The sequence below is a fragment of the Macaca fascicularis genome, chromosome 20 (assembly GCF_037993035.2).
Source record: "Macaca fascicularis isolate 582-1 chromosome 20, T2T-MFA8v1.1".
Classification (NCBI taxonomy): Eukaryota; Metazoa; Chordata; class Mammalia; order Primates; family Cercopithecidae; genus Macaca; species Macaca fascicularis.
This window is the reverse complement of record NC_088394.1, coordinates 78,725,168-78,752,466: the sequence shown is the minus strand read 5'-3', so window position 1 is coordinate 78,752,466 and position 27,299 is coordinate 78,725,168. Positions and strand designations below refer to the sequence as shown.

Here is a 27,299-nt window from a genome sequence, read left to right as displayed (position 1 = left end):
CACACACTGAGCGACCAAACAGGACATATCTATGAGGCAAATTTAGCCCAAGGGCTGACAGTGTGATACCTCTGGTCTATTTATTTCTTCCATTCTACTGTTAAGAAAACTTAGGCCAAGGGAACTCCACCTGTGTTCATGTTCCTCATCTAGGAAGGCCTTCTCACTCTGTTACTTCTTGTGTTTCCCATTGTTTAAAGAACAAGTTAGGACCCAAGTCCAATGGAAGGATCTCTAAACATTTTGTTATATCTGTCTTTGATGTGTACATATGTTCATTTCTTATCCTACAGCATTTTATTATAATATTTCACACTTGTTAGGTAGGTAGGATAATGCATTTATGAGGTTCCTAATCATTATTATTGACTTATTACTAGATTGATACAAATAAATTGGTAGGAGGGAAGGGAAAACCCGTAAAAGCATTACATTTCTATGGAGCTCTGTTTAAATATAGGAAAAACTCTTATTAATGTAAATAGGAGTCCACATTCTGACCTGATGTAATGTCAACTTCATAATGATAGAATGAATTAGGCAATACCAGAATAATTTTCCTTGGCACATTACAACAGATTAAAACAAATATACTACTTGAAACCACAACCTTGTCCAGCTCTGTCCAAACTGCAGTGCAGGTGACATTATATAACCTCACTAATCAATTAATCAGTCTCCCAACCTGAAAGTAAATAGAAGCTTATATGAAGTATGAAAAGGATGTGTGAAGAATGACCAGAAAATGTAAACAGAATTATCATTATTATTTTTAAAAATCACAAAAAATGAAAGCAAAACTAAAAGAACCTAGGAAGTTCTCAAGATAGAGAATGTAGACAGATAAAAGCCTAAGTCAGCTTGAACTCAGGAAATAGGCATTTCTCCACCTGTGAGGTTGGAAAGTTCATCCATTTATTACTATCCAAATGAAATCTTTTCAGCAGGGTCAAAAGAGCCTTTGTTTTGACATTTAATTCACTGACGATGTATTTCCTCCCTTAGGATGCAAAACACCTCTCACATGCTTTTTCATTAATTGCCTTCATTTTTCAAGTTCCTTGCTTGATTTATAGTCAATTAAAAGCACCCTCAAAAGCCATGACTCATGTGTGTTAAGTACAAATATGATTAATGCGATTCCACACACTCCATGGAGGACCTAGCTGCTAACCAAGGTCAGTGTCATGGTGGCATGACCAAGCAACGTCTTGGTGAAAGAAATTCACAGAGAGGGTGGAAAGCCAGGAGTGAAGGGTCATGGACAATCTGGCCCTGGGTGCATCCAAAATAGAAAAAGCTAATTCTTCCATAATACAGAGAAAGTATGAGCTTGGCTATGAAAAGCAACAAATATGCAGCAGCAGCAGTTCTCTCTATCTCATCCAGGTTGATAAAAGTGATGGGAAAATAAAGTGGCAAATGTCCTTGATGTATCACCACCAACATCAAAAAAACTAAGAGACACCAGGCCAGAGAGCCTTGGATAAAAGCCAGGGCCCTAAAATCCTGGGTTCAAATTTCGACACCACCAATTATAAGCAGTATGATCTCAGGTTCATTGTTTCACCTAGCTTAGCCTTAAATGTCCTCACCCATAAAATGAGCAGATGAGAGTACCTTACCCCTAAGAGCTGTTGTGAGGTTCAGGGTGACCCTCAACACACTAGGGAGCACACAGTAAATGTCTGTTATCAGGGCCAGGGAGGCCATACTGGCCCACACTCACAGAAGCTTGCATGCCAACATATGTTCCTAATACGGTTAGGCTTTGTGGCCCTACCCAAATTTCACCTTGAATTGTCATCCCCATAATTCCCATAATACCCACATGTCAAGGGAGAGATCAGGGGGAGGTCATTGAATCATGGAGGTGCTTTTCTCCATGCCATTCTCATGATAGTGAGTTCTCACGAGAACTGATGGTTTTATAAAGGGCTCTTCCCCCTTATCTCGGTACTTCTCCTTCCTGCTTCTTTGTGAAGAAGGTGCCTTGCTTTCTCTTTGCCTTCCATCATGACTGTAAGTTTTCTAAGGCCTCCCCAGCCATGCTGACCTGTGAGTAAATTGAACCTCTTCTTTTTACAAATTACCCAATCTCAGGCAGTTCTTTATAGCAGTATGAAAACAGACTAATCCGAAACCAGTCTGGCCAGCACGGTTAAACCCTCTCTGTACTAAAAATACAAAAATGTAGCCGGGCATGGTGGTGCATGCCTGTAGTTCCAACTACTCAGGAAGCTGAGGCAGGAGAATCACTTGAACCAAGGAGGCAGAGGTTGCAGTGAGCTGAGATTGAGCCACTGCACTCCAGCCTGGGCAAAAAAGTGAGACTCCATCTCAAAAAAAAAAAAAAAAGAAAAAAAGAAAAAAGAAAAAGAAAAAGAAAAAGAAAAAAAAAACAGAGTAATACAGTAAATTGGTACCAGTAGAGTGGGGTGCTGCTATAAGGATACCCAAAAATGAGGAAGCAACTTTGGAACTGGGTAACAGGCAGGGTTGGGAACAGTTTGGAGGACTCAGAGGAGGACAGGAAGATGTGGGAAAGTTTGGAACTTCCCAGAGACTTGTAAAATGGCTTTGACCAAAATGCTGATAGTAATATGGACAATGAAGTCCAGGCTGATGTGATATCAAATGGAGATGAGGAACTTGTTGGCAACTGGAATAAAGGTGATTCCTCCTGTACTTTAGCAAAGAGACTGGCAGCATCTTGCCCCTGTCCTAGAGATCTGCACAATTTTGAACTTGAGAGAGGTGATTTAGGGTATCTGGCAGAAGAAATTTCTAAGCAGAAAAGCGTTCAAGCATGACATGGGTGCTCTGAAAAGCATTCAGCTTAATGTATTCACAAAGAGATGATTTGAAATTAGAACTTATGTTTAAAAGGGAAGCACACATAAAAGTTTGGAAAATTTGCAGCCTGAAGATGGAAAAGAAAAGAAAAAAACATTTTCTGGGGACAAATTCAAGCCAGCTACAGAAATTTGCAGAAGTAACAAGGAGCCAAATGTTAATCACCAAGTCAATGGTGCAGCAGGGGTAGTGGGTAAGAGGGAGATGTGTCCAGGGCATATCAGAGGTCTTCAAGGCAGCCCCTCCCATCACAGGCCCTGAGGCCTAGGAAGAAAAAATGGTCTCATAGGCCAGGTCCAGGGCCTTGCTGCTTTGTGCCATCTCAGGACTTGGTGCCCTGCATTTCAGCCATGGCTAACAGGGGCCAAAATACAGTTCAGGCTATTGTTTCAGAGGGTGCAAGCCCCAAGCTTTGGCATATTACACGTGGTGTTGGCCCTGCAGGTGCACAGAAGTCAAGAATTGAGATGTGGGAACTTCCACCTAGATTTCAGAGGCTGTATGGAAACATCTGGATGTCCAGGCAGAAGTTTGTTGCAGGGGCAGAACCCTCATGAAGAATTTCTGCTAAAGCAGTGCAGAAAGGAAATGTGGGGTTGAAACACCCACACAGAGTCCCCACTGGGGCACTGACTAGTGGAGCTGTGAGAGACAGCCACCATCCTCCAGACCCAAGAATGGTAGATCCACTGACAGCTTGCACTGTTCTCCTGGAAAACCTACAGACACTCAATGCCAGCCTGTGAAAGCAGCTGAGAGTGGAGCTGTACCCCACAAAGCCATGGAGAACCCAACTCTTACACCAGTGTGACCTGGATGTGAGACATGGAGTCAAAGAAGATCATTTCAAAGCTTTAAGATTTGTCTGCCCTGCTGGATTTTGGACTTGCATGGGGCCAGTAGACCCTTTGTTTTGGCCAATTTTTCCCACTTGGAGTGAGTGTATTTACCCAATGCCTGTACCTCCATTGTATCCAGGAAGCAGCTAACTTGCTTTTGATTTTACAGGATTGTAGGTGGAAGGGACTTGCCTTGTCTCAGTTGAGACTTTGTACTTGGACTTTTGGGTTAATTCTGGAATGAATTAAGACTTTAAGGAACTGTTGAGAATGTGTGATTAGTTTTGAAATGTGAAGGGGACATGAGATTTGGGAGGAACCAGGGGCGGAATAACATGGTCTGGCTCTGTATCACAACCCAAACCAAATCTGGAATTGTGATCCCCATGATTCCCATATTCCTCATGTTTCAAGGGAGAGACCAGCTGGAGGTAACTGAATTATGGTGGCAGTTTTCTCTATGCTGTTCTCATTATCGTGAGTGAGTTCTCTTGAGAAGTGGTGGTTTTATAAGGGGCTCTTCCCCTTATCTCAGCACTTCTCTTTCCTGCCACCTTGTGAAGAAGGTGCCTTGCTTCCTCTTCACCTTCTACCATGATTGTAAGTTTCCTGAGGCCTTCCCTCAGCCATGCTGAATTGTCAATTAAAGAGTCAATTAAACCTCTTTCCTTTATAAATTACCCAATCTCAGGCAGTTGTTTATGGCAGTATGAAAATAGGCTAATACATTTCCTAACATGCATATGCTTGTCACATTATCTAGAAACACTCACTCTCTTTTGTCAACATGGACAGGAGTCCCTTCATGAAAATGTCGCCTAAGAACTACCCCTGCCTTTTCAGAAACATTAGCATATTAAAACTTCAGGAAAGTATCAGAAAAGTCAAGAGCAAAAAGGGTGACGTCAACCTAATCCCTTAGATCCATCGTTTCCACAAAAGTGAAGTAAATAAGAATATTCGGTGCATTTTTCACAAAGCAAAATTTACTCAAAGAACTGACTTTTCTTCTGTAACTAGTCTTTACTCCTTTTATGTTTGTTTTTGATGCCAAGTAACCTTTTAAAAGAAAAGCCTGGCAAAAGTAAATGGCGGTAGTGTTTTTCCCTCTCTTCATTTACTTACTTTTAAAAAATTCATACCCAGTCTTAGCAAATTTTTTTAAATACACTCTCATCAATCTAGGATTTAAAAAATACTGGTCCATGAAGTTCAAATCCCTAGAATCATTGCTTTAGTCGCTTCTTCATCTCTTTGTATTTTTAATGGCCAACATGATTTTTCTTCTTAAAGCCAATTTCAGATGGCCATTATAAGAAAAGTGGATCTAGCTGAGGTCTATGCATGAAAGTAATAATAATAATAGTAACAGCAATAATAATAATGGCAATAATAATAGCAGCTTCCATTTATTTGTGACTATGTTTTAGGCATGTTTTCCATCAGTAGATGCATTAGCTCTAGAAGCAGGGACTGCCATTATTCTTCTTACAGAGATGAGATAATTCAAACTTGGAGGATTTGAATAACTCACTCATGGTCACAGAGCTAATAGATGACTGTGTGCACATTTGAATTCTAGTCGATATGAGTTTAAAACTGTGTGATCTTAACCACAGTATTGTAAACATTTGGAGGAAACAACTGGAGTCCATCTTTACTAGAACCACAAGTAGGTGCGGTCTCTCCCCTAGTGTTTCTAAGACGGCACAAAGCGAGGGGCTTATAGTGTTTCTAAGAAGCTAATTCTGTTCAGTGGGAAGATTTCTCTACTAAGGAAAGCAGGACATAGTCGCAGGTGCACGACCTTGCTCTTCTGCTTAAACTGACTAACTTCATCTTATGTAGGCCCTGGTTACTCTGAGACAGCTGGCTCCTTTGTGGTCCATTTCTGTCTCTATTTATGTCTCTTTCTGATATAGGCAACATCATTTTGTTAGGATCTTTGTAGAGACTGTGATCCTGCACATCAATTCCCATGTGTTCTTCTTGTTTGCCAGACTCCTTTGCAATTAGGTTGGCAACATGAATAGATCTTATAACAGAATGTGAGCAGAAATGATACATGCGACTTTGGGGCTGAGGTAGTTAAACACATGTAGTGATCTCTTCATAGTCTTTCTTATTCCCCTGTCTGCCAGCTCAGTAACAAAAGCTGGAAGCTACAAGGTGGCAGGACCAAGCTGGAAGTAGCCTCAGCCATCAGGTTCTTGCATGGAGGGCAACTACTGGGAGGAGAGTTACCCAGGAGACCAGCCCAACTGCATCTGCATGATCTAAGTGAGAAACAAACTTTCATTGTGTTAAGTCACTGGGGTTGTTTGACACCATGGCCTAGCCTAGCCTGCTCTGGTTAATGTAAGTTCTTTACTAAACATGTGATGCAAGTTGTATTGTAGGTAAACTTAGATGCTGCAATTTTTCTCTGTATCTATATGTCTGTGTTTGCATATGGGTGGCCTAAGAGGAGTGATCCATAAAGAATTAACAGGGTAAAAAAAAGTACAGTTCTAATGGTGGCTATGTGGCCAATGAGGGTCTCCTTTCCGGACACCAAAGACTGGACTCATCCCCTACTAATAGAGGCTGGAGGTCAAAGGTATGGTTTCTCCTAATGAGCTCAATGACCACACATTTTTATATTTGCTGAAAAAATCTGTCTGAGCTGATGGTAGCAAAGCAGACTATTCTGTTTTATAATTTTGCAGAACATAGGATAGTCAGATTTTATCACTTGGTATCTTCCCATCCCAGCTGGGTGGCTGGTCAGTTGCCCAAGACAGCTATTCTTCTAAGACTGGGGATCTTCTGTTCTGTGTGTCAGGATGGAACCAGGGTTGCTGTCCAATTCTGTAGCTCCCAGATCACACAATTGTCATGTTCGGGGAAAAGCAAGAGCTACCATGCTGGGCAATTTGAGGGAGTTGTGTGTGCCAGACCTCTAGAAAACCCCTCCCACAAACTTTTTACAGATTCCTTTCTGAATTCAAAAACCTTAAATGGATGCCTCCTTTCTGAGTTGTTGCCTTCTAAGCTGACTTCTCCTTTCTTTCTGTATTTCTCATTGAAAATGGGAAGGATCACATTTTCCCAGATAAACTTTCAAGAATGAGATAAAGCCAAGAAAGTTTTACGCAAGTTTTCATGAGTTGGGGGCTTTGCATCATTCTCTGAAAGATGCAGTGAAGAGCCCCCCTGGTTATGTTAGAAGAAATAGCCAAATGCTATGTTTTGATCCCAGCAGCTTGTTGAAAAATGGCTTTTTTAAGACGAAAGCAAGTCTAGTTAGTGGAAAGGAGAGTAGAATAAAGAGTGATTCAGATGTGAAGGAAATAAAAGGCTTTAGAACAACTGAGAGAAAGATGTATCAGAGATAACAGTGAATAAAATATTAGGGAAATAAAAGGAGTGGAGGTGACCATTAGTAACAGTTAAAGTAGAAAAAGATAAGTCATTGAAAATTGAGGAGGAAGATGAAAAAGGATAAAAGGAAATATTACTGTCTGAACAAAGATAGCAGGAAGCCATCCACAGAATAAACACTCCCCATAACCTGCTAAAAGCTGAACACAGAATTGGATGAATACAAGTCTAAGGTAGGGGTAGATATACTATGTCTGTCAGGCAAAGAGACAGCACTTTCAGACAACTTTAAAGAAGAGTGAAGAGTGTAGACATCAATTGATTGGTTATGCTGTGTTTACCCCCTCTGCAACACAAAAGTTCACAATGATTGGTAACTAAAGCTCTTAAATATTGCAAAGATAAAGGAAAAATGTAAAGTGCAAATGTCATGAGTAGGGCACAAGATGATGTTACTAATCTAGTTTCCTTATTGTGTACAACACTGGCCTATATTTAGACGAGACTAAAATATCCCTAACCATTTCCTGGATCTTTGGTATACAATGATTCAGGAAATGGAATCTATGCATTTTAAATTTTCTGGTTCTACTTGGTTCTTTTCATTTTTCATTCAGATTTAGCCTTGTGCCAGTAGAGTCTTCAATTTGATAGCACACATCACTCATTGGTTTCTTGATTAATCACATTTTTCAGAGACAGAAGGTTTTTGTTTTGCATTATAAGACACACACGAAATAAACTGAGAATGAGAGAGACAGAGGGGAGAGCGAGACTGGCTGAAAATATTGGTCAGTTAGGTATAAAAGTTTATTCAATATTTGGGGCTTTTTACCTCTACTTGCAAGTGGAAGAAAGCAAAGCACTGCTACCACTTCTGGAAACCCAGATTTTCCTAAACTATTTTCAATAGGCATTCTCAAGTCTATGACAATTTTCTTCCTCATTTAGGCACAATTAACCTTATCTGCAGGCTCTATACTCATAATGTGTTCATTGCTTTGAGATGAACTTGAAAGTACCTAACCATATCTGCTTTGTATTTGTTTTTTTACTCTAGTAATATACATGGACATACGGTTTCACTGAGAGGGGCTACTCAAATTTTGCTTACTCAACAACTCATACACAAGCATAAAAATTTAAGTGTTCTCAATTCTCGTGTCACTGACTTTTTCTGAACGTGTTATCATTCATAATCAACCTAGTCCCATTTAGCATTTACTAGCTTACCCAGAACCAATAACCATAACCCACTTAATTACTTAGGGGATTAAAGCATGCGCGCACACACACACATACACACACACGCACACACACACAACTGTGATACTGGAATGTACAGTATGGCCTACTTTAAATTAAAAAGATCCCCCATAGTATGATTGTTTCCAGCTTCTCAGCAGCAAATTAAAAGCTGTTTGGTATCCTGAAGATTACAGAAGCAATCACATTTATAGGTCTACTTTGCATACCAACTCTATTAATTTCCATACTCAGGGTGGCTTCGCATTTCCAAGCATGTTAACGTAGATGCCATTTGGGATAATCACTTAGAAAAAAAAATAAAAGGAAGATACAGGAAGAGAGGAGAGGAGAGCCAGAAAAATGGTTCTCACAAATCAAGTTCTGTTGAAATATATTGATTCTGATAAATACAAAAATGAAAAGACAAATGAGGGTTCCTGATGGCCAGACCCAGGAGTCATACTCAGAGATCAAATTAGCAGGAAATCACATATTGGAATTCACTTATTGTGCCAGCCCTGCACCTTGTCATTACAGACTCTAATTATTGAAACGATTTCATTGGCGTCATTTCATCAGGAGGTGCACAGGCTTCACCTTGGACAGCTCCCTTGATGCTCAACAGCACGTCTTCATTAATGTGTTCCTTTAGACTCCTCCAGTGTGTCCCAGCCTCACAGAATAATCCAGTCCAGTGTGCCTTTGTTTTTTCTTTCCTTTAAACTTGTTAGCCACATACCATAGGACTGAAGGAACTTCGCTAGTGTCAAAGGCAAACCTGAGACCACAAGGGCCAATGTGGAATCACCTTCCTTGCAAAGACCTTGGAGCATCTGATCAGCTTATTTTATTTTATTTTATTTTTTTGAGACACAGTCTCGCTCTGTCACCCAGGTTGGAGTGCAATGGTGCGATCTCGGCTCATTGCAGCCTCCACCTCCTGGGTTCAAGCGATTCTCCTGCCTCAGCCTCCCGAGTAGCTGGGACTACAGGTGTGTGCCACCATGCCCAGCTAAGTTTTGTATTTTTAGTAGAGATGGGGTTTCACCAGGTTGCCCAGACTGGTCTTGAACTCCTGGCCTCAAGCCATCCATCCTCCTTGGCCTCCCAAAGTGGTGAGATGACAGGCGTGAGCCATCATGCCTGGCTGCATCTGATCAGTTTAGATCAATTGTTTCCATATTCGTCATTTCCAACTGTTAAGCAAGGTACTCAAGAGCCTACAATTAAATGGTTATTTGTCTACCATCAATTTTAAATTCCATTGTACTAACACTGTACTTGTTATGCATTTAGCAATGTACCCTAACACTTCTTAAAGATAAAACAATATAATATTGACATTAAAAATAGAAAGAGATCATAACCACAGATATAAGGGAGGCATATTGTAAATAAATCAATAGGAATTTGGGAGGATTTGAGTTTAATCCACAGAATAATCAGTAGAGGTTTTGAATCTTTCTAAAGACCATCTTGTTAGCCTTAAGAATAAGAGTTTTTGATTCCTATGTCTAAAAATTCCCGGAAGCCAATGTCATACTCTCACCATTATTTTGATCTAATGCCATGTATGAGAAACTACAGGTAGAACAGCAATCTGCAAGAAGGCAATGATTTTGCTCTTGGGGGTCTGCCCAGGGGAAATGAATTTCATTTCCTTTGCACAGTGTAGAACTCTCATTGGAGGCTGACAGCTCCCTTTTCTGAGAGCAGTCTGCAAATACCCACTGATGATAAAATACTAAAAAGAGATGCACATCACTCTATCAACCTCTAAGTTGACCAGCTCCTAATTCAAGAATTTCCATCTTGGGTCAAGCAGTGACATATGAAAAATAATCAGAAAACATTTAGTTTAGGAAATACCACATCCTGAGACACAGTCATAAACATTAGCAAATTCAAATAAGAGCAGAGTCTAAAAGCATCTTCGAGTGACATTGCTTACAGTTTAGAATTGACTGGTCCTCAATGAATTCAGCTGGCTGATTGATATGGAACACTTTCTGCTGAAATCCAGGAGTGCAGTCCAAATCTTCTGCAGATGTTAGCAGCAGCACCTGAGAAAACCGAAGCCATCAATATTTTAATAGCGGCTTATGTGTTTGCCCTGCTAACTTTCACCAAATCTGCAACTTTTAGAAATAAGCTGAGGTTTCCATTTCATTTCCCAAATGAAGAGGTAAGTTGATACTTTTCCAGTGGCTGCCAACAATTCTTTCTGGCACTGAGATCTGGAGAACACGCAAATGGAACAGCTGCTGCAGTTTCCATTAAGTTGCAGTTAAAGAAATAACTTCGTCAGATTTTTACACCTGCTAAGATTCTCACCATGGTTTCCATGTGTGAAATTTTATTACAGAAACTGTCAATTTTCCATGATGCCTAAGCTAAAACCAACTTCATTTTTATACAAGCAAAGAAGCATTGTCATCTATGAAGAGGAGGAAAGAGAAAATGTAACTATTCTGTTGGAATTTACCTCTAAAAGGAATCCAGGGCCTGTTAAGCCTTCACTGTGGCCCAATATTGGTGACCATGAGCCACTGGTGGCTACTCAGTACTTTAAAGGTCATAGGTCTGAAATTGACATGTTGTAAGTATAAGATACAAATTGGATTTTGATGCCTAAATAAGGAAAAGAATGTAAAATAGTCAATAATTTTATATTAATCACATATTGAAATGACAATATTTTACATATGAAGCTAAATATATGTTATTAAAATTAATGTCATCAGTTTCTTATTCCTTTTGTAAACTTGGCTACTATAAAACTTAAAATTTACAATTGCTTTCAAAGGCACAATTTTGTCTTTGCAGATGCTTGAGACACTTCATCCAATGGTCAAAAAATTAGGTTACATGATTTGGAACATAATGTATGGAATGTAAGTGACTCTCTCCTGGGCAAGGTGTAACTTAGTGAAATAAGAAATGGTCTTAAGGTTTAGTACGCAAAGGCTACAACCCCATAAAAACAGGGATTACCTCCCCACCACAACCAACCACCAGTTCTACTGAGCACCTACCACACATCCAGGGACAGAGAAGAAGCTCCATAACACTTAAATGAAAGCTACCATTTTTGAGCCCTTATTATTTGGTAATTACTGTGTTAAACTCACCATATACATCATCTAATTTAATCTCCACAGCAGGCCTATGAAATGTGTATTGTTATAAGGTATATTTTATAGAAGATGAATCCAAAATTCTAGAAAGGTTAATAAGCTTGCCTAAGATCATACGGTTAGAATGGGTGCAGCCAGCATCTGACTCTAGGCTCAAGTGTCCTGAAAGGCACTCTGTCAGAGCCCTACCCATTCCCCTCAGACCTTCTGTGTCAATGTGCAAGACTTTGCATTTTTTTTTTCTTCATCTGAGATATGTCTCTAAAGCTTGTGGAAGGGTATTTTATCTGTACATAGTGCCAGAAAAGAGTGTTTGAAAATTAACATCCTGGGAGTGGCCCTTAACCAATAACTGATGGGAAATGGTATGTAAATACCCCAACTCCCTTACCCCTCTGGTGGGACCACTTGGAGATACGCATTTTTGTCTCCCAGTTTCTACCTGGGGCTGAGCGCCAATGTCCACCAGAGTATCTGGTTTGATAACTCACATTCATTATCTGCCTTCTCTTCCTTGACTTATTTCCTCATTCCCTATTCGTACTTTTTCTATTTTTTTTTTTAACTTTTAAAACTTCTTTTTTTTTTTTTTTTGAGACCAAGTCTTGCCATGCTGCCCAGGCTGGAGTTCAATCATGGTTCACTGCAGCCTCAACGTCCTGGGCTCAAGCGACCCTCCCACCTCAGCCTCCCAAGTAGCTGAGACTACAGGCACTAGTCACCATGCCCAGCTAATTTTTCTATTTTTTTGTAGTGAGGAGGTTTTACTATGTGGCTGTTCTTGAACTTCTGAGCTCAAGTGATCCACCTACCTCAGCCTCCTAAAGTGTCAAGATTACAGGCGTGAGCCACTGCACCCAACTAGTATTTTTCTTAAACCAATTTCTGCCATCACTCAAATTACTTGCACTCAAATCCTCTACTATGTGTCTGTTTCTTAGAAAACAAAACTTCAATATCAGACCGCAAAATCGTAACCACTGCACACAGACAGTTGAAGAAAATTCATTATCATCCCCACCAGAGAACTCAAAGCAGTGTCAAAAGGTTGGAAGCTGTGGAACCAGGGCTTCTCTCTAAATATCAGCCCTCTGAAAGGCACTGAACCCCAAAGAAGGGAGCAAGAATCAATCTCAAGAGGTTCACCGTGTGGCTGACCTGAACACCATCAGAGAAATGGAAATCGGGAGTTATCACCCTGACCAACATCATCTCCCTCAAATCAAAGGGAAAAGAATGCTGTGGTCCAGCATCTGTGCAGTTCCGCTTGTGAGTCATGGATTCCCTTGTCTTGAGAGTAGGCTCTGGTTAGATCACTCTGAAAGCAATCATCATGCTGGCATCCCAAGTGGCACATACACAGAATGCAGACCCAGGAGTCAGAAAAATCTGCCGGCAATTTTGCAAGCAGAAAATCTATAACTGGCCAATATTAATTCAGTTAACTAGCAAATGGTCAAGGGTTGTCTCCAAACACCCAGTATCTACAATTATGTGTTAACCTTCTAATTGACTAATTCTGCTCTCAGCTCCCAGACCAGGAAACTGGATATCCCTTAGGAAGTAAGGAAGGTGAAATTTCTCCCAGAATCCTGAGCATAAAAAGCCAGGACTGAGAGAAAGCACAGTTAGTGATGAGAAACAGTACTCTGCGGGTGAGCTCTGTGTTCTCCATCTTTGTCTATCTGTGGCTCAGTCTCTGAGATTACTTGGCAGGGCTCATTCAGGATTCCTCTAGAGTTATAAAGAAAAACAAAAATGAACCTTTTTCCAGCTGCTGACTCTTAGCGAGTGGGGGAGCAGTAGGAGAACCCCCAAAAGCACAGTTTTATCTTTACAAATTTTTGGGACACTTCACCTACCAGGCGAAATTAAAGTTAAATGATTTGTAACATAAAGGTACACAGTACACTGCTGGGCCAGGGGTGACTTAGTGAGGTGAGAATTAGTCAAATAATTCATTCACTTACTCACTCCTCATGCATTATTCATTCACAAATACCTATTAGACTCCTGGGATTCAGTGAGGACTTTGCCACACATTGTCCAAAGCAATGAGAAAAGAGCTACATAGGATAAGAAGTCAATAATTGTTAAATATAATTATGGTCTCAAAAAGAAAAGAGGTATGAACAAATCATAATTTAAGTGATTCACTAAGATTAAAATTTAACTTGAAAGGAAAATATAGATCTCTTTAGGAGCATGTAGAAGTTGGGGTATTGGTAAGTCTAACCTCATCTAGGGCATCAAGGAAAGCAAAACCACAAAAGAGACATTTCTGCTGGGATCTCAAAGATGATTAAGAATTATCTGGGTAAAGGGAGAAGAATGCAGGCTCATCTTTTAAACCAACACACTCTTCACTTACACGTGAATTATTTTGTGGCTCTTTGAGTTTCATGTAACGCATCACTGAAATTACAAAACTGCATTTTAAAATGATTCCAGGCTAATTTAGGACTTCCCCAAAAGCTAAATATCTTACCAGTCAATAGTTGTAGAATGTTCTAGTTACTGCTATTGCCCTTTGATTTCTTAAGACAATTCAAAACAGTATCTATGCTTGAACTTTCCACCAATATCCACTCTTCAATTTCATTCACACTAAGTATGGTAATGGCATGTAAAGCAGTAAAGCAGTACCCCTCATTGCTGTAAGAATTAGTATTTGGACATTACTCCCAAAGCAGGCAAGCCCTTTCTCCAATATTATCATATGTCACATGTGTAAAGATACTACCTGGACATAGTTTTCCCCAAATCCTCTAAAAGTTTTCTAGAATATATGCTCTGAGCATCATTCCAAATTTATCTTTAATACCATGGCAATCATAGTCTTCCTCTATGACATTTTTGTCCATTTATGCATCAGTGAGTACCTAATAAATGAGAGGTAACCAAGACACCTTTGAAAGCATAGTAATAATCAAATTCTATGATTTACAAAAGATTTCTATTATCTAAAAATTACCATCAGTCTGCTACAAAGATTCATTTTTCAGACAGACTATAAGCACAGGTCTAAGCCACATTGGTTCAGTGTGAATCTTATTTCCCAGTGGGCTATCCTTGGGCAAGTAGCCTTGTGTGTCTCAGTTTTCTAAGCTGAAAAGCAGGAGTAATGGTATCTTACAAGTTATGAGGATTAAGTGAGTTAATTATTGTAAAGAGCCTTAAGTAGTATCTGGTACATAGTACTTGCTCAATAAATGCTTGCTATTGTTATTTGTACGTATTATATTTAAATCCATATTCATGATTCACTGATATTCTCCAGGGTAGACATTGACAATATTACCAACATATTATTGCTTTTGTTGTTACTATAAAACTGTTCAGTGAATAGACTGTTCAGACTACGCACAGGGATATAGCAGGGACCTAAATCAGACAGTAGAAGATCAGGGGGCATTTGCATCTCGGGATCCGCTTCACAATGAGAACATCAGTGCCTAATGTTATTGAGTTGTGTTACCTTTGTAGGTCACCAAGCATCCTTTAAAGTAGCAGCTCAGAGATCTCTCTTCCATGCAAGAGCCACCACCCTAAATTTATGCACAGACAGCAAATTCTTAAATCACATTCTTCATACCTGGTTTTCTTTTTAGCTTCCATTTATTTGCTGCAGTACGGAACTTTCTTTCTTAAGAAGAAAGGGTTTTTGTTTATCCTGACAGGTACTGATTCAAGAATATAGCCAACTTTGGAGTTTGCTTCCAGAGAAAGGATTTTTTTCTTTTTCTCTCCCACACTGTGGGTTGCCAACTGGCAGTGTACGGGATGGATGTGGCCAGCAGATGTGGTTAGTTTAGCCAGAGAAGTCTGTCATCAAGTTAAATTGTCATGTTATGAAGAGTGCCCCTCTCCAAGCTTTCCTTCTCAGCACCACTCACTGTTCTTGTTCCTGCTCACTCAATTCAGTTAAACACTTGCCTGGACGTCTAGGCATTTGAGTTGGCAACCTTTGCTTTAGATTTTGCAAATACCTCTTTGAGCTATAAGAACTGTCATTGAGATTAGTCTCTGGCTACTTGTCACAATAGGACCTGGCGCTGCTGCTCCATTACAATTTTAGCCATGGGACTAAGCACTGGCCAACAGTATAAGGGTGGAAGGATTCTCACGTCTTCTAGACATGGCTCTTGAATGTCCTGCATGATATCTTCTCTTCTCCTAGCCATGAAAATAGGAAGTAAGGACTCCCAAGGTGGCAGAGTCATCCAATAGAAAGAGCCCAGAATCAGTCACTGCACAGAAGACAGTTACTCAGGAGAACTGCCCCACAAGACACATCCACACAACCGTGTACAAAGTCACTGAGATTTGGCATTGTTTGTTACAGCAGCTGACTGTACACTAAACATCCATGGAACAAGGGCGGCAAAGTCTTTGATACCACTGACATCACAGATATGTCCCAGAGACCAGTGAGAAGCATCAAGATTGAAGAAAAACATGACACAACTATCTCCAAAGCAGCCACAAATAAAGAGAGAAACTTCCTGCCCCAAATAATTATCTTACCAGGTTGGGAACACTCTCAGGTTCCATCCCCTCTTAAACCAGCTCCAAAAAAGTATTTTCCAAACCAACACCCTAGTGTCTCTGGGATCCTTGTTATTTTCCTATCTCCAACTCTTTGCTTTTTTGTCATTAGTGTGGGTGGATAGTACTTTATCCCTGCCACAAAACACCTCTGGTTTACTCTTGTTAAAGTCAGTGTACTGAGATCAGTTTGGAGGGTCTTAGATTTGTGGGGAAGAAAGGATCCTTGCAGGATGTAAAAATATCACAGCAATGTATTTTGACTGATTCTTTATCCTTCCAGGGAGCACAAGCTCAGAGTCCTGGAAGGTTTTATAAAGGCACACTGCCTACAGCATGGAGCAATGTGGCATTCCAGGACACGTGCATGCACACACATACACACACATACACACACGTATACACACATGTGCATGTACTCACTGTGTGTATAAACTCATGTCATCCACGCTCCTGCTGAGTCTGACCTCCTTAAAGTATTCCTGGTGTTTTACAGCCCCAGGAACACAGAACACCGGACACCTTGTTGGTCATTAAGGTCACAGACACTTCCGAGTGATTTTGTAGTTCTTGGGGATGTAAAAGGGGAGACTGCTTTTAGTTTGGTCCGTCCTATTGTTGCTTTCTTTTCTTTCTTTTCTTTTTTTTTTTTTTGGAGATGGAGTCTCACTCTGTTCCCCAGGCTGGAATGCAGTGGTGTGATCTCGGCTCACTGCAATCTCCGCCTCCCGGGTTCAAGCAATTCTCCTGCCTTAGCCTCCCAAATAGCTGGGATTACAGGCGTCCACCACTACCCCCAGCTAATTTTTTTGTATTTTTAGTAGAAATGGGGTTTCACCATGTTGGCCAGGCTGGTCTCGAACTCCTGACCTCGTGATCTGCACCCCCCCCCCGGCTTGGCCTCCCAAAGTGCTGGGATTACAGGCATGAGTCACGGAGCCCGGCCTTATTGTTGCTTTCATACGAAACTTGGAACTAACATCCTAGACTTTATTTCTAAAAGATGCTACCCAACATACTCTCCTCAAACTATAAATAAGGAAGCTGCACGTACAGGCATCCCTCGGAGATACTGCAGGTTCGGTTCCAGACCATACCAATAAAACGAATATTACAATAAAGTGAGTCACGTGAACTTTTTGCCTTCCCAGTGCATATAAAAGTTATGTTTACATTATAATGTAGTCTGTTAAGTATGTAATAGCATTATTTCTAAAAACAAAGTACATACCTTAATTTAAAAATACTTTGTTACTAAAAAGTGATAATGATCCTCTGAGCCTTCAACAAGTGGTTGTCTTTTTTCTGGTGAGGGTCTTCCTCCATTTTGATGGCTGCTGACTGATCAGGGTGGTGGTTGTGAAGGTTGGGGAGGCTATGGCAATTTCTTAAAATAAGAAAACAATGGGGTTTGCCAATCTATCAACTCTTCCTTTCATGAATGATTCCCCTATAGCATGTGATGCTATCTGGTAGCATCTAACCCGCAGGAGAACTTTTTTCAAAATTGAAAGCAGTCCTCTCACTGCTTTATCAACTAAGTTTAGGTATGATTCTAAATCCTTTATTGTCTCTGCAACAATCTTCACAGCATCTTCACGAGGATTAGTTTCCATCTCAAGAAACCACTTTCTTTGCTCATCCATAAGAAGCAACTCCTCATCCATTCACATTTTATCATGAGCTTGCAGCAATTCAAACACATATTCAAGCTCTACTTCTAATTCTAGTTCTCTTGCTATTTTGACCACATCTGTACTTCCTTCCTCCACTGAAGTCTTGGACTTCTCAAAGTCATCCATGAGGACTGAAATCAACTTCTTCTAAACTCCTGTTATTTTTGACATTTTAACCTCCCCCCAGGAATCACAAATGTTCTTAGTGGTATCTAGAATGGTGAATACTTTTCAGCAAGTTTTCAACTCATTTTGTCCTGATCCATCAGAGGAAACACTATCTTGAGAAGTTGTAGCCTTACAAAATTTATTTCTTTAATAATAAGACTTGAAAGTCAGTATTTTTCTTGATTCATGGGCTGCAAAATGGAAATTATACTAACAAGTGTGAAAACAACATTTATCTCCTTATATATCTCCATTAAAACTTTTGGATGACCAGGTACAATGTCAATGAACAGTAAGATTTTGAAGGGAATATAGTTTTCTGAGCAGTAGTTCTCAACAGTGGGCTTAAAATATCGAATAAACCATGTTGTAAAGAGATGTACTGTCATCCACGCTTTGTTGTTCCTTTTGCAGAACACAGGCAGAGTAGATTCAGCTTAATTCTTAAGGGCCCTAAGATGTTTGCAATGGTGACTAAGCATTGGCTTCAACTTAAAGTCACCAGTTGCATTAGTCCCAAATAAAAGAGTTTGCTTGTCCTTTACTTCTTCTCTCTAGCTACAAAAGTCCTAGTTGGAATCTTCGTCCAGTATAAGAATGTTTCAACCACATAAAAAATTTATTATTTAATGTATCCACCTTCATCAATGATCTTAGCTAGATCTTCTGGGTGACTTGCTGCAGTTTCTATATCAGCACTTCCTGCTTCACCTCACACTTTTTATTTTGCTTATTTATTTACTTGAGACAGTCTCACTCTGTCACCAGGCTGGAGTGCAGTGGCATAATCTCAGCTCACTGAAACCTCCTACTCCCTGGTTCAAGCAATTCTTCTGCCTCAGCCTCCCACGTAGCTGGTATTACAGGTATGCGCCACCACACCCAGCTAATGTTTGTAGTTTTAGTAGAAACGGGGCTTCACCATGTTGGCCAGGATGGTGTTGCTCTCCTGACCTCATGATCCACCTGCTTCGGCCTCCCAAAGTGCTGGAATCACAGGCGTGAGCCACTGTACCCGGCTTTCACCTCACCCTTTTATGTTATAGAGATAGTTTCTTTCCTTAAACGTCACACACTAACCTCTAGCTTCCAACTTTTCTCCTGCAGCTTCCTCACCTCTCAACCTTTGGAGAACTGAAACGAGTTAAGGCCTTGCTCAGGATTAGGCTTTGGTTTAAGAGAATGTTGTGGCTGGTTTGATCATCTATTCAGACCACTAAAACTTTCTCCATGTCAGCAATAAGGCTGTCTTACTTTCTTATCATTCATGTGTTCAGTGGAATAGCACTTTTAATTTCCTTCAGGAACTTTCCCTTTGCATTCACAACTTTACTGTTTGGCACAAGAAACCTAGCTTTCAGCCTATCTCAGCTTTTGACGTGCCTTCCTCACCTAGCTTAATCATTTCTAGGTTTGATTTAAAGAGAGAGACGTGCAACTCCTCCTTTCTCTTGAACACTTAGAGGCAAAGAAAGTGCTTTATTATAGGCTTATTCACTGGCCTAACTTCAATGTTGCTGTGTTTCAGGGAGTAGGAAGGTTGGAGGAGAAGGAGACAGATGGGTAAAGGATCAGTTGGTGAAACAGTCAGGACACACACTTATCAATTAAGTTTGGCATCTTATATGGGCACAGTTCATGTCCCCCCCCACCAAAAAAAATCACAATAGTAACATCAAAGGTCGCTAACCAGAGATCACCAAAACAGACAAAGTAATAATTTTAAAAACAGTAAAGAAACTAGGAGAATTACCAAAACATGAGACAGATACACAAAGTGATCACATTTTTCTGTTGGAAAAACAGCACTGATAAACTTGCTAAGTGTAGAATTGTCAAGGCGAAAGTTGATCCTATAAATTGGGTTATTCTTGTTATACCCAACTAAAACTAAGCCAAGAAGCCAGAGAAAAAAACACAAGGGACACGAAGCATTGCTCCAACAATGTAATTCTCTGCAAGCCTGACTGCTGTAACCTGAACCCAGTTTTATCAATAGCTTCAAGATAACTAGCTGCAACTCCAGGACTAATTTTCTCACTGATGTTATGCACCAGCTGAAGCTTGCCAGCTTCCCAGAGCCTTACTAGTGTCAATGAACTTTCTCAAAGAGCAATACCTAACATTTCTCATTGTTACAAAACCTCCAGCTTTCTCTTTGTTCTTTGAACATACCAAAGACTGTCTAATCTGCATAAATGCCCCAAATTGCAAATCTTTCTTCCCAAATGAAATGCTAAATTTAGAGATTCATCTCTACATTTTTTACTTCAACACCACAAATCTTCAATTTGTAAAACATACAATATCTATGAAGTACAAAAAAAAAAAAAAAGTGAAGCACAATAAAACAAGAAAACAAGGGAAAGCATGGCGCAAAAAGCCAAAACTAACCTAAGTCCAAACTCTGGCTGTGTGGTCATTTCTCTGGCTTTTGGCAAATTAATTCAGAGTGAATGGCCTTCACATGCTCTTTGCAAGAGAAACAGTCACTGGGAGGCTTTAATGAGATAATGCAAACAGAATAGACAATAGTCCCCTAAAGATATTCTCACTCTACTCTCCAGGACCTATGAGTGTGTTAGATTACATGGCAAAGGGTAATTAAGGTTGGCAATCAGCTAACATTAAAACAGCATGCTCCTCCTGGATTATGTAATTACATAAACCCAACGTAATCACAAGTATCTTTGAAAATGGAAGAAAGGATAAGAGAAAGAAATGTGATGATGAAGGCGAGGGCAGAGTGATGTGGTATGAGATGAACTCAACCTCACATTGCTGACTTTAAAGATGGAGGAAGGGGCCAGGAGCTAAGGAATGTGGGCGGCCTCTAGAAACTGGAGATGGCAGAAAGAGAATTCTCCCCAAGAGACTCCAGAAAGGAATGCATCACTGCCAACACCTCGATTTTAGTCCGGTGAAGCCCATTTTGAACTTCTGACATTCAAAACTGCACAATACTATGCTTCTTTTAAGTTGCTAAATTTGTGATCATTTTTTACAGCAGCCATTGGGAACTGATGCAGTCTATTGTAGCCTGTCCCCACAAGAGGCTCTCAGAAAATATAGGTTCCCTTTACTTGGTATTTTAACATGTAAATATAATTTGGGAAAACCAATGAAGAAGGCAAAATAGAGGAGTTACAAAGAAAGGAATAGCAGAGGGAATATGAAGGAGAGGTGGAGAAGGAAGGGAGAATAAGAGAAGGTCATGGCTTTGGAATGCTTTGACGAGGCTGTCAGAGTCAGGATGTGGCAATGACTGTCTGAAGTGCTCCTCTCCTCAGCATAAATAAGCATTACCATTCGCTTTTTTTTTTTTTTTTTTTTTTTGCTGTTGTTTTAGTAATTGCCTCTTTCAAGTTATGGGACATTTTGATCTGCCATTATGACAGCATCATCGGGTTCATTTTAAAATTGATTCTCTTAGTGAAAATTTAACTTTTCTATTATCTGCCAGCTCTGGTCTAGATACTAGAGATGGAAAAATGAATAAAACCCTAAAAAAAACTTACTATCTAGAAGGAAAGACAGACACATGGACATATAATAAACTACAACCTATGTTTCTATACATTGGGAACCAGTTAGAAAGTAGTTCAGAGTAAAGATTCCCAGACTAGACTAACTGGGTCCAAATCTCAATTTTTCCAGTTAGTTTCTACGTGACCCTGAGCAAGTTGCTTAACTTCTCTTTGCCTTAGTTTCCTCATTTGCAAAACACAACTAATAATTGTGTCTACTCCCATTGGTCATAGGAGTCAATGAGTCAACACAAATCAAATGTTTCAGGGTGGAAACTGGTTCACAGTAGGTGTTATATGCTAGTTATTTATATTGATATCTGATATATATTTATTATATAAGTATACATTAATATTATAGTTCTATTAATATAGAAGGTATGTATAAAGTATTGTGGAAATAAAGAAGAAGGAACAAGAAGCGCTTTGGATGAAAACAAGGACTGGGACCATGTCACAGACAAAGGACATATTAGAAAGATGATTGAAACTTTTCACGTGACAACCTCTAAGAACAAAGGTTCCATGCAGAAGTTTGATCAATACAAACACCATAGCATGCCAGTTCAAGAAACAGTGAGCCATTTTGCAGAAATAAATTCTGGTTTGTTTCCCAGATTATTGGAAGGTGTTTTGTCTCAAAATAGGGCGATGCATGCCCTCTTTCAGTTTGGATAAAACAGAGCCAAGAACAATTCACTCAATGAAATCACAATTTTTGTCTAAATGGAATTAACTCTTTACTATTAAAATTCCAGGATTAAGCCACTGGGCTCACTTGGAAAACTCAAAAGGAAAAATAGTTTTGTAAGAATTTAAGTTAGTGCACTGGGAATGCCTGGCTTGCTGGCTGGCCCTTAGGAGAAACCACAGGATGTGCCTGCTCGGGGTTGGTGGTATTTGCATCTACTTATGAATTTTTTGTAATTAAATTAGTGATGTCAAATGCCAAATAATACAAACTCGCTTTAAGTCAAACAAAGGAGCCCCTATATGAGGTACTCTACAAAGGAGCCCCTATATGAGGTACTCTTGGGTGGGCCTTAGTAGCCCCAGGGAGTTCAACTGAGAAAATGGTGAATGCTTACCATGTGCCAGGCACTGGAAAACTTGTCTGGTCTACACCAAAAAACAATGAATCCACAGAGACAACAGATGGGACACTTAGTAAATGAATAGGTCTGGAATTTGAGGCTTCAGCCCAATAGAGGATGCCGCTGGTGGCTGTGGCCAATACCTCTGCCAACCTCTGATCTCAGTCGCTGCTGCAATGAGTTTCCAAAGAAGTCAGACTTGCCCCTTAGAGTGCCCTCAGTCTCTGCATTCTGCTTTGGTGCTTTCTGCTACACTGCAGGAGCTTGGCTAATGTGAGGAAAAGCAGAGATGGGAAAGGAGGGGGAGTTAATGCTCCTGCGGACAGCCCTCAGTGCATTGGAAATGACAGCTGGCTGAATGCTTCCACCTGCCTTCTTGCAGACAGACACATCTGAGAGTCATTCCCTGTGCCTCTCGAGGTCCCTGTGGACTGGCCCCTGGCTGTCTACAGCAGTGACCTCAAGGATTCCTTAATACATTGGTTCCCTCTCCTTTCCTGCCTTCTCATCCTTCCTTACCTGTGCTTCCTGGATCACCTCCATAAGAAAACTACCTACACCTGATTCTCATCTTAGGCTCTGATTTCAGGAAAACATGCCCCCAAGTATCAATTTCATATTGCTGCATGTACAATTTCATATTGCTGCAAAGTACTACAATCTGAGGGGCTTAAAAATACTTTATTGACTGGGTGCAGTGGCTCATGCCTGTAATCCCAGCACTTTGGGAGGCTGAGGTGGGCGGATCACGAGGTCAGGAGATCGAGACCAGCCTGGCTAACACGGTGAAACCCTGTCTCTACTAAAAAAAAAAAAAAAGAAAAAAAAATTTAGCAGGGTGTGGTGGCGGGTGCCTGTAGTCCCAGCTACTCAGGAGGCTGAGGCAGACTAATAGCGTGAACCCAGGAGGTGGAGCTTGCAGTGAGCCGAAATTGCACCACTGCACTACAGCCTGGGCAACAGAGCAAGACTCCATCTCAAAAAAAGTACTTTATTACCTTATAGTTCCAAAGTCTGAAGCCACAGGGCTGAACTCCTTCAGGAGAATCTGTTTTCTCCAGCTAGGTCATCTACATCCTTTAGTTCACAGCCTCCTTCTTTCAAGCCAGCAGGATGGCCTCTTCTCATCTGTTTCTCTCTGGCCCTCTTCCTTCATCACATTGTCTTCTGTTTTCTAACTCTGGTTCCTCCTACTTCCCTTCTATAAGCTTGTGATTACATCATGCTCATCTGGATCATACAGGTAACCTTCACACATTCTGAAAATTAGGATGTGGACTTATTAGGGAACCATTACTCAGCCTACCACAGCCCATGAGAAGCTTCTAAGAGGGAAGGGAAAGTTCTGTAAATACAGCTGTAGTTCAAAATATCCACGAGGGAGTCATTCCATGATCACCCACATTCCTGGCAATATTTACCTGTGAAATCAGGAAAGCCTAAATGAAGACCTCACTGACGGTGAATAGTCACGTAGCCAGGCCTGGTGTTGTGTCAATTTCACAATTAGACTATGAACTTTTCTTGCCTAGAAATAATTATCAGATCCTACTCAGCCTTGCTGTGAAGTGGAACATTTTATTCCAACTGTGCAGCTCTCAACACTTTCTTCTCTGCCAGACATTAGACAAGACGTCAGATTTCTCATCACACGGGAAGGTTTTTATTAATTATCTTTCAGAAGCAAAGTCCTTTTTGTAATTTACTTTTTCACACCAGAAAAGTTCTTCTATTGAACAAAAATGTCTATCTTGTTAAGCTGGTTTTTTTTTGATTTTTTGTTTTGTTTTTGTTTTCTGCTAAAGGTTCTCACTCTGAAAAGTTCTAGAAGGAAAGAAACAAATCAAGCACAAACTGGTGTGGAATGCAAGGAACTGATTGTGTTAAGCAGAATGCCACATATCTTCCCCTGGATCGGAGTATATGAATACACGTCTTTTCTTTAAAATCTAACTGCCTAATAGACAGTTAAGATATTTCCCCAAATGTTCATACAAACATTTGACCATTCTGAATTAAAAGGAATTTGAACACTTGCTCATTGGATGCCAACTGGTCGTATTCTGAAGGACTCATTCATTGATGCAAGCAGCATCTACTGAGTGCCTACTGTGTGTCAGTGCCAAGACAATATACATAAATTGGCATTATACACAAAAAGGCAAGGTGCCTATCTTCAGGAAACACAGAAGATCACAGGAAAGACTGACATGCTAATACCTTCTTTAAAAACACAATTTAAAAAGTTTAAGGATGGGCCGGGTGTGGTGGCTCACGCCTGTAATCCCAGCACTTTGGGAGGCCGAGGTGGATGGATCATGAGGTTAGGAGTTTGAGGCCAGCCAGGCCAAGATGGTGAAACCTCATCCCTACTAAAAATACAAAAATTAGCTGGGTGCGGTGGCTGATGTCTGCAAGTCCAGCTACGTGGGAGGCTGAGGCAGGAGAATCGCTTGAACCAGGGAGGCAGAGGTTGCAGTGAGCCAAGACTGTGCCACTGCACTCCAGCCTGGGTGAAAGAGCAAGACTCCATCTCAAAAAACAAAAAATTAAGGATGGAGTTGGTAATCCAATACAAGGATGCTCAACCCCCAGGCCACGGAGGGGTATGTCTGCAGCCTGTCAGGAACCTGGCCGCCCAGCAAGAGGTGAGTGGCAGGCCCACGAGTGAAGCTTCATCTGTATTTATAGCTGCTCCCCAGCCCTTGCATTACCACCTGAGCTCCACCTCTTGTTAGACCAGCAATAACATTAGAGTCTTACAGGAGCACGAACTGTATCGTGAACTGCAGATGTGAGGGATCCTTCAGAGAATCCAATGCCTGATGATCTGTCCCTGTCTCCCATCACCCCAGATGGGACTGTCTAGTTACAGGAAGACAAGCTCAGGGCTCCCACTGATTCTACACTATGGTGAGTTGTGTAACTATTTCATTATATATGATAAAGTAATAATAATAGAAATAAAGTATACAATAAACGTAATGAGCTTGAATCATCCCCAAATCCTCCCCTCCCCCATGTCCCTGGTACATGGGAAAATTGTCTTCCATGAAACCAGTCCTTAGTGCCAAAAAGGTTGGGGACTTCTGATCTCATAGAAACAGCAAAATAGAGATCAGAATCAACTGAGTCCTCATGGAGGGGTGAGTAAGGTCACTGGAGAAAGCACTGTTCTAGACAACTCCCATTTAGCTGATTTTGCCTGTATACTCTTATATTTTAAACAAATAAAGAGTGGTGCAGTGTGAAAAACTACAAATGAGGGTAGGCCTTGAACTCCCAAGGACTTGAAATTCAAGGACTACCACCATTTGTAGTCCTTGAACTGTCTCTTTGGTGCAGCTACTGGTTACTACTCAGAAGGACTCAGATCTCTCAAGACTGAACTACCCTGATGATTACAAAATTCCTTGTTGTCTTGATAACAACTTGTTAAAAGGCAAGAATTTTTGAGAAGATAGGAATTAAAAAGTAATTTAATATGCAAGTTTTCTTCTGCTTTATATTTCTAGAGTAGCATGCAAGATAATAATATAATGTCTAGGCCGGGTGCGGTGGCTCACGCCTGTAATTCCTGCACTTTAGGAGGCCAAGGCAAGTGGATCACCTGAGGTCAGGAAAATCGCTTACACTTGGAAGGCATAGGCTGCAGTGAGCTGAGACCACCCCACTGTACCCTGGCCAACATGATGAAACCCCATCTCTACTAAAAATACAAAAAATTAGCTGGGCATAGTGGTGCGCACCTGTAATCCCAGCTACTCAGGAGGCTGAGGCAGGACAATTGCTTGAACCCGGGAGGTGGAGGTTGCAGTGAGTTGAAATCACGCCACTGCACTCCAACCTGGGCAACAAGAGCAAAACTCCATCTCAAAAAAAAAACATATATATATGTGTGTGTGTATATATATATGTATGTGCGTGTGTGTGTATGTACATATATGTGTATATACGTGTGTGTGTGTACCTATATGTATATATATGTGTGTGTGTGTACATATATATAATGTCTAAGTAGAATGCAAGGCAGGCTCAGATTTCAAGGGAGAAATACAGGGAGGGAGGGAATTCTTCTAGCAGTGAGGGGTACCCAAGGGCATCCTAGTGAGTGTTTAATGGCCAGCTCTCCAAGAAAGAGATGCCTTGATTTGTGACTTTTGACAATGTCCAGGGCATAAATGTTCCCATCCTGGCTAATTTCAAGCTACTAACGTGACATCACTGAATACGGAGTTGTGAAAAGCTGTGTACAGCTGTCTTTCATGGGTTAAGCAGCTCCAGCACAGAACTAGGTATTCCAGTTCCTATTTCTAGATCATTTGGATTAAGAACTTTTCTGGATTTTTGTAGCACCTTCGTGAACATAAACCATCGTACCACTGTACCACAAAATACAGCTTTGCTCTTTCCCAGAGTGACATTTTGTAACAAGGGAGAGGGTTACACTATGTATGAGTTAAAATAGCCTGGAAAACCCTTCCAGTAATGGAGCAAAATGGGCCACCACAATTTTGGTTTTATAGTAAGAGAAAATGCAATGAATCCTTAATCATGGCTATGTGTTATTCAAATATTGCTTTTGATGTTTTATCCGGAGTCCTAGCTCAAATGATCAGAGATAATCCTGCCTCCTGACATAATTAGGGAGCTGCTGCTTTGCTAAGCTAGAGGATAATCAATTTGACCTTGAAAGTTTGTCTATAGTGCCATACTACTGTTCAGAACACAGACATGTCAGCCACACTAGTATCTCCCATGTTAAACACCAGCCACAGGCTGTGTTCCCAGGGCAAGCATGCACTAACAGAGAGGCTGCAAAAAATCATGGCCGGTAGGTCCC

General features: G+C 40.6%; 1 protein-coding gene across 2 annotated transcripts in view; it reads right to left on the bottom strand.

Moving 5' to 3' along the window:
- CDH13 (cadherin 13) overlaps window positions 1-27,299 on the bottom strand; it is a 1,164,779-nt gene that overhangs the window by 922,189 nt on the left and 215,291 nt on the right. For both annotated transcript variants that reach the window (XM_005592649.4, XM_005592650.4), the window contains one exon: window positions 10,258-10,369. In XM_005592649.4, coding sequence (XP_005592706.3) covers window positions 10,258-10,369 — 112 coding nt within the window. The remainder of the gene's footprint in view (window positions 1-10,257; window positions 10,370-27,299) is intronic.